Below are 8,999 nucleotides of genomic sequence, written 5' to 3' on the forward strand. Positions count from 1 at the left end.
CTCGACCCTCTTACATCGCGAGTCCCATTCTCGACCCTCTTATATCGCGAGTCCATTCCTTGACCCCCTTACATCGCGAGTCCATCCTCGACCCTCTTACATCGCGAGTCCATTCCTTGACCCTCTTACATCGCGAGTCCATTCCTCGACCCTCTTACATCGCGAGTCCCATTCTCGACCCTCTTACATCGCGAGTCCCATTCTCGACCCTCTTACATCGCGAGTCCATTCCTCGACCCCTCTTACATCGCGAGTCCCATTCTCGACCCTCTTACATCGCGAGTCCATTCCTCGACCCTCTTACATCGCGAGTCCCATTCTCGACCCTCTTACGTCGCGAGTCCATTCCTCGACCCTCTTACATCGCGAGTCCATTCCTTGACCCTCTTACATCGCGAGTCCCATCCTCGACCCTCTTACATCACGAGTCCATCCTCAACTTTCTTACATTGCGAGTCCCATCCTCGACCCTCTTACATTGCGAGTCCCATCCTCAACCTTCTTACATCGCGAGTCCCATCCTTGACCCTCTTACATCGCGAGTCCATTCCTCGACCCTCTTTCATCGCGAGTCCCATCCTCGACCCTCTTACATCACGAGTCCCATCCTCAACTTTCTTACATTGCGAGTCCCATCCTCGACCCTCTTACATCGCGAGTCCCATCCTCGACCTTCTTACATCGCGAGTCCCATCCTCGACCCTCTTACATCGCGAGTCCCATTCTCGACCCTCTTACATCGCGAGTCCCATTCTCGACCCTCTTACATCGCGAGTCCATTCCTCGACCCTCTTACATCGCGAGTCCCATTCTCGACCCTCTTACATCGCGAGTCCCATTCTCGACCCTCTTACATCGCGAGTCCATTCCTCGACCCTCTACATCGCGAGTCCCATTCCTCGACCCTCTTACATCGCGAGTCCATTCCTCGACCCTCTTACATCGCGAGTCCCATTCTCGACCCTCTTACATCGCGAGTCCATTCCTCGACCCTCTTACATCGCGAGTCCCATTCTCGACCCTCTTACATCGCGAGTCCCATTCTCGACCCTCTTACATCGCGAGTCCATTCCTCGACCCTCTTACATCGCGAGTCCATTCCTCGACCCTCTTACATCGCGAGTCCATTCCTCGACCCTCTTACATCGCGAGTCCATTCCTCGACCCTCTTACATCGCGAGTCCCATTCCTCGACCCTCTTACATCGCGAGTCCCATTCTCGACCCTCTTACATCGCAAGTCCCATTCTCGACCCTCTTACATCGCGAGTCCATTCCTCGACCCCTCTTACATCGCGAGTCCCATTCTCGACCCTCTTACATCGCGAGTCCATTCCTCGACCCTCTTACATCGCGAGTCCCATTCTCGACCCTCTTACATCGCGAGTCCATTCCTCGATCCTCTTACATCGCGACTCCCATCCTCGACCCTCTTACATCGCGAGTCCATTCCTCGATCCTCTTACATCGCGACTCCCATCCTCGACCCTCTTACATCGCGAGTTCATTCCTCGATCCTCTTACATCGCGAGTCCCATCCTCGACCCTCCTACATCGCGAGTCCCATCCTCGACCCTCTTACATCGCGAGTCCCATTCTCGACCCTCTTACATCGCGAGTCCCATCCTCGACCCTCTTACATCGCGAGTCCCATTCTCGACCCTCTTACATCGCGAGTCCATTCCTCGACCCTCTTACATCGCGAGTCCCATTCTCGACCCTCTTACATCGCGAGTCCCATTCTCGACCCTCTTACATCGCGAGTCCCATTCTCGACCCTCTTACATCGCGAGTCCATTCCTCGACCCTCTTACATCGCGAGTCCCATTCTCGACCCTCTTACATCGCGAGTCCCATTCTCGACCCTCTTACATCGCAAGTCCCATTCTCGACCCTCTTACATCGCGAGTCCATTCCTCGACCCTCTTACATCGCGAGTCCCATTCTCGACCCTCTTACATCGCGAGTCCATTCCTCGACCCTCTTACATCGCGAATCCCATTCTCGACCCTCTTACATCGCGAGTCCATTCTCGACCCTCCTTACATCGCGAGTCCATTCCTCGACCCTCTTACATCGCGAGTCCATTCTCGACCCTCTTACATCGCGAGTCCATTCCTCGACCCTCTTACATCGCGAGTCCCATTCTCGACCCTCTTACGTCGCGAGTCCATTCCTTGACCCTCTTACATCGCGAGTCCATTCCTTGACCCTCTTACATCGCGAGTCCCATCCTCGACACTCTTACATCACGAGTCCCATCCTCAACTTTCTTACATTGCGAGTCCCATCCTCGACCCTCTTACATCGCGAGTCCCATCCTCAACCTTCTTACATCGCGAGTCCCATCCTTGACCCTCTTACATCGCGAGTCCATTCCTCGACCCTCTTACATCGCGAGTCCCATCCTCGACCCTCTTACATCACGAGTCCCATCCTCAACTTTCTTACATTGCGAGTCCCATCCTCGACCCTCTTACATCGCGAGTCCCCATCCTCAACCTTCTTACATCGCGAGTCCCATCCTCGACCCTCTTACATCGCGAGTCCATTCCTCGACCCCTCTTACATTGCGAGTCCCATCCTCGACCCTCTTACATCACGAGTCCCATCCTCAACTTTCTTACATTGCGAGTCCCATCCTCAACCCTCTTACATCGCGAGTCCCATCCTCGACCCTCTTACATCGCGAGTCCCATCCTCGACCTTCTTACATCACGAGTCCCATCCTCAACTTTCTTACATTGCGAGTCCCATCCTCGACCCTCTTACATCGCGAGTCCCATCCTCAACCTTCTTACATCGCGAGTCCCATCCTCGACCCTCTTACATCGCGAGTCCATTCCTCGACCCTCTTACATCGCGAGTCCCATCCTCGACCCTCTTCCATCACGATGTCCCATTCTCAACCCTTTAACATCACCAGTCCCATTCTCGACCCTCTTACCATCGCGAGTCCCATCCTCGACCTCTTACATCGCGAGTCCCCTCCCTCGACCCTCTTACATCGCGAGTCCATTCCTCGACCCTCTTACATCGCGAGTCCCATCCTCAACCCTTCTTACATCGCGAGTCCCATCCTCGACCCTCTTACATCGCGAGTCCCATCCTCGACCCTCTTACATCGCGAGTCCCATCCTCGACCCTCTTACATCGCGAGTCCATTCCTCGACCCTCTTACATCGCGAGTCCCATCCTCAACCTTCTTACATCGCGAGTCCCATCCTCGACCCTCTTACATCGCGAGTCCATTCCTCGACCCTCTTACATCGCGAGTCCCATCCTCAACCTTCTTACATCGCGAGTCCCATCCTCGACCCTCTTACATCGCGAGTCCCATCCTCGACCCTCTTACATCGCGAGTCCCCTCCTCGACCCTCTTACATCACGAGTCCCATTCTCGACCCTCTTACATCGCGAGTCCCATCCTCGACCCTCTTACATCACGAGTCCCATCCTCAACTTTCTTACATTGCGAGTCCCATCCTCGACCCTCTTACATCGCGAGTCCCATCCTCAACCTTCTTACATCGCGAGTCCCATCCTCGACCCTCTTACATCGCGAGTCCATTCCTCGACCTCTTACATCGCGAGTCCCATCCTCGACCCTCTTCCATCACGATGTCCCATTCTCAACCCTTTAACATCACCAGTCCCATTCTCGACCCTCTTACATCGCGAGTCCCATCCTCGACCCTCTTACATCGCGAGTCCCCTCCTCGACCCTCTTACATCACGAGTCCCATTCTCGACCCTCTTCCATCACGAGTCCCATTCACCAACCCTTTAACATCACCAGTCCCATTCTCGAGCCTTTTACATTGTGAGTCCCATTCTCGATCCTCTTATACCGCGAGTCCCATCCTCGACCCTCTTACATCGCGAGTCCATTCCTCGACCCTCTTACATCGCGAGTCCCATTTTCGACCCTCCTACATCGCGAGTCCCATTCTCGATCCTCTTACATCGCGAGTCCCATTCTCGACCCTCTTACATCGCGAGTTCATTCCTCGATCCTCTTACATCGCGAGTCCCATCCTCGACCCTCTTACATCGCGAGTCCATTCCTCGACCCTCTTACATCGCGAGTCCCATTCTCGACCCTCCTACATCGCGAGTCCCATTTTCGACCCTCTTACATCTCGAGTCCCATCCTCGACCCTCCTACATCGCGAGTCCATCCTCGACCCTCTTACATCGCGAGTCCCATTCTCGACTCTCTTACATCGCGAGTCCATTCCTCGACCCTCTTACATCGCGAGTCCCATCTTCGACCCTCTTACATCGCGAGTCCCATCCTTGACCCTCTTCCATCACGAGTCCCATACTCAACCCTTTAACATCACCAGTCCCATTCTCGACCCTCTTACATCACGAGTCCCATCCTCGACCCTCTTACATCGCGAGTCCCACCCTCGACCCTCTTCCATCACGAGTCCCATTCTCAACCCTTTAACATCACCAGTCCCATTCTCGAGCCTTTTACATTGTGAGTCCCATTCTCGAACCTCTTATATCGCGAGTCCCATTCTCGAGCATTTTACATTGCGAGTCCCATTCTTAACCCTTTAACATTACCAGTCCCATCCTCGACCCTCTTACATCAGGAATCCCATCCTCAACCCTTTTACATCGCCAGTCCCATTCTCGAGCCTTTTACATTGCGAGTCCCAATCTCGATTCTTTTACATCTCGAGTCCCATTCTCGAGCCTTTTACATTGCGAGTCCCATTCTCGAGCCTTTTACATTGCGAGTCTCATTCTTGAGCCTTTTACATTGCGAGTCCCATTCTCAACCCTTTAATATCGCCAGTCCCATTCTCGACCTTTTTACATTGCGAGTCCCATTCTCGACCTTTTTACATTGCGAGTACCATTCTCGACCCTCTTACATCGCGAGTCCCATTCTCAAGCCTTTTACATCACGAGTCCCCTTCTCGACGCTCTTACATCGCGAGTCCCATCCTTGACCCTCTTCATCGCGAGTCCCATCCTCGACCCTCTTACATCGCGAGTCACATTCTCGACCCTTTTACATCGCGAGTCTCATTCTCGACCCTCTTACATCGCGAGTCCCATTCTCGATCCTCTTACATCGCGAGTCCCATCCTCGACCCTCTTACATAGCAAGTCCCATTTCTCCAGTCTTTTACATCACGAGTCCCATTCTCGAGCCTTTTACATCGCAAGTCCCATTCTCGACCCTCTTACATCGCGAGTCCCATTCTTGAGTCTTTAACATTGAGAGTCCTATTTTTGGCCCTCTTACATCACGAGTTCCATTCCAGAGCATTTTACATCGCAAGTCCCATTATCGCAGCTCTTCCATCGAGAGTCCCATTCTCGGCCCTCTTACATCGCGAGTCCCAGTCTCCACCCTCTTACATCGTGAGCCCCATTCTCAAACCCTATTACATCACGATTCCCATTTTCCAGCCTTTAACATAGCAAGTCCCATTCTCAAGCTTTTTACATTGCAAGTCCCATTCTCTACAGTTTTACATCGCTGGCATTTCTGTTAGAGAGTATTCCATTCATTTCATGCAAATTGGGTAACCACCGGGGCAATGCGTCCCTCTTTGTAACTCCATTCACCTCTATCACCCACATTAGCATTCTGAAACACCCCTTTTTTCTTCCTGCATTTTTCCCTAGTTTGACGTAAGCTCTCTCTTACATATACGCGATTCCACAGACTTGTATTTCCTTGTGTTCGTTTTACTTCCCTAAGAATAGGTTTCTTTTTTTATATAAACACCATCATTTACTTCCCTAAAAATAGTATTCTTCTTTTATAAGCAAAAGCTATAGCGCTTATGACAGCTATTCATCTCGAGATTTTGTATCAATTTTTCTTATGATTACACTGATCATGATGACTAACATGTATTGGTTCAACCTATTCTCTCTCTTTCACTCCTAACGTGCATCTCTCGATATTTACATTTACATTGCAATCTCACACATACAAAAATATGCTAAAACAAATACATATATTTTATATATACATAGAATCTATACTGAAACATTTAGTCTTCTGTTTTCATTGAGCGCTTGAATATTCTACCTGATTAGATATCATATTTGCAATAAAATAAGAAAAGATAAAATGTATTTTTAAACGTCTGAATATCAGGTAAGTCGCAGTCAATAAATTCCTATATTTTCAATATTAACTTGCCATTAAAAGTTTTAAAGGCCAATCATGAATGGCAGAGGCAAAATGACAGTGACATTGTCCTATCAAGCAGGACAATGCCCTAGAGACTGACCATATATACATATGATCAGTGTCCAAGACCCCTCTCCATCCAAGCTAGGACCAAGGAGGGTCAGGTAATGGCTGCTGATGACTCAACAGATAGACCTATAGGCTACCTTAAACGCCCCATCCTTAGCTCATAAGGATAGCGAGCTTGCAGCGACCAAAGAAACAAACGAATTTGAGCCTGACTTGAACCCCAGTCTGGCATTCAACAGTCAGGGACGTTAAAACATTGGTCACCATATATACATATGATCAGTGTCTAAGCCCCCTCTCCATCCAAGCTAGGACCAAGGAGGGCCAGGTAATGGCTGCTGATAACTCCACAGATATTTATAGGCTACCTTAAACGCCCCATCCTTAGCTCACAAGGATAGTGAGGTTGCAGCGACCAAAGAAACAAACGAATTTGAGCCTGACTCGAACCCCAGTCAGGCATTCAACAGTCAGGGACGTTAAAACATCGGTCACCACCAGGGTTGCCAATTTGTCTAAATGAGAAAAAGGCCAACTTCTGATCAAGCGCAGCTTTAAAAGGCAAACCCATTAGTAGAAAAAGGCCAAATATATAGTATTTAAGACCCGCCTTTTTTTATATTACTAAAGGCCTACTACTTTAAAAAAAAAATCCAAATTTGAAATTGTTTGGCCTAAATAAAGGCCAACCTGGCAACACTGGTCACCACAACCATAAAAATCAAGTTTGTGAACTTGGCATCGCATGACACATTGTCGCTACGGTATAAACTCCTATGATCATCCATGAACTGTAATACACACAATCGATATCATAAAAGAAATGTCATAATCCCGACAACCATTTCTGTAACATTTGATCACGCGCGGAAAAGTAATCTACTTAATGGGATTCTATATTCGTGTTGGTTGGATATTGTGGAATATATCTCATAACGTCACACAACTTAAAAAGTGGTCAACAGATGGCGTTTGCTGCTTCCTTTATTATTTTTTTATACCAATTCTCTAATATCGCAAGAGGGTCTGCCCCTCTCTTTTATTCTTCTCCTGTACTTCTCTTTCTCCCTATTTCCTTAATCTCGCCCATCCCAAGTACCTGCCTTTGAGCTCTAAACTGGATTGTATCCAGGGGTACTCTTCCTTTCCCGATATTCCCCACTTCCCTATTCTTATTATTATTATTATTATTATTAATAATAATGGTAATGCTTCCTTTACACCCTCTGTACTTATGTATGGTCTTAACATCAAATTTACCGCTGCAGTGACTCTAAGACTAAGCATGTCTTAAAGATAGCAGTGACTGGATACTCAAACACTTAAATTCTTTAATTTTAACCTTGAAAGGTAAAATACATTAATCCTGAGCATTTAAGATTCTGTTCTTGATATTGCTATGAAGAATATCATGTACGGTAATTATAGCAAAATAAAATAGTTGCCCTTATATAACTGTGATATCTAATTAGGTCATAAGGGATATTTCTATTCCCCTGTACCTAATTATTCTTTAAAATAAAGTGCAAAAATCATCATTTATCTATTGTCGATCTGTTATTCATTCTAAAAAAATTGTATTAATAATAATATTTCCCTTAAAAAATTGAAAAATTATCGGACCAGTCTTTCGTGAAATATAATCTTTAAAGATATTGATTCCAGGTAATCGATTAATATTCACCAAGGCTTAATTGATTGATTGATTATCAATTATCTGGAATCCTGTCATCTAAGGTCATAGACGCAGATATTATTTGTTATAAATAAATAAACAAATAAATAAATAAAAGCAAAAACATCCTTATAACAGTTAAATAACATTCAGAAGATCTGCTTCTGAAATAAATCTGAAAATACCACTAGTAAGGTATGACATATCATGTCCAAGAATCTTGGCAAGACTGAAACTGCCATTCTCACCTAGAGTCTCAAACAAATATCTATTTCTTACGACACATCATGTCCGAGAATCTTGGCAAGACTGAACCTGCCATCCTCACATAGAGTCTTAAACAGATATCAATTTCTTGCGACACATCATGTCCAAGAATATTGGCAAGAATGAAACTGCCATTCTCACCTAAAAGAGTCTTAAACAGATATCAATTTCTTACGACACATCATGCCCAAGAATCTTGGCAAGAATGAACCTGCCATCCTCACCTAGAGCCTTAAACAGATATCAATTTCTTACAACACATCATGTCCAAGAATCTTGGCAAGGATGAAACTGCCATTCTCCCCTAGAGTATTAAACAGATATAAATTTCTTACGACACATCATGTCCAAGAATCTTGGCAAGAATGAAACTGCCATTCTCACCTAGAGTCTCAAACAAATATCAATTTCTTACGACACATCATGTCCAAGAATCTTGGCAAGGAGGAACCTGCCATCTTCACCTAGAGCCTCAAACAGATATCAATTTCTTACGACACATCATGTCCAAGAATCTTGGCAAGGATGAACCTCCCATCCTCACCTAGAGTCTTGAACAGATATCAATTTCTTACGACACATCATTTCCAAGAATCTTGGCAAGGATGAACCTGCCATCTTCACCTCGAGCCTCAAACAGATATCTATTTCTTAAAGGTATTAAAAATGAAGCATTCTGACAACAAGTGCATCACTATCAAGGATACCAATCACCTAAAACACTTCTATTAATAAAAATATTTTCCTTAAAAACTTAAAAAAATATCAGATCAAACATTCGTGAAATGTAATCTTTTAAAGATATTGATTCCAGATA

General features: G+C 46.5%; 1 protein-coding gene across 1 annotated transcript in view; it reads left to right on the plus strand.

Moving 5' to 3' along the window:
* LOC137654803 (mucin-3B-like) overlaps positions 1 to 5,447 on the plus strand; it is a 7,462-nt gene extending 2,015 nt beyond the window's left edge. The window contains exons 3-8 of the mRNA XM_068388754.1: positions 313 to 741; positions 1,329 to 1,613; positions 2,285 to 3,008; positions 3,421 to 4,488; positions 4,871 to 5,096; positions 5,288 to 5,447. Coding sequence (XP_068244855.1) covers positions 313 to 741; positions 1,329 to 1,613; positions 2,285 to 3,008; positions 3,421 to 4,488; positions 4,871 to 5,096; positions 5,288 to 5,447 — 2,892 coding nt within the window. The remainder of the gene's footprint in view (positions 1 to 312; positions 742 to 1,328; positions 1,614 to 2,284; positions 3,009 to 3,420; positions 4,489 to 4,870; positions 5,097 to 5,287) is intronic.
* Positions 5,448 to 8,999: the final 3,552 nt, after the last annotated feature.

The sequence above is a fragment of the Palaemon carinicauda genome, chromosome 15, assembly GCF_036898095.1.
Source record: "Palaemon carinicauda isolate YSFRI2023 chromosome 15, ASM3689809v2, whole genome shotgun sequence".
NCBI classification, from domain to species: Eukaryota; Metazoa; Arthropoda; class Malacostraca; order Decapoda; family Palaemonidae; genus Palaemon; species Palaemon carinicauda.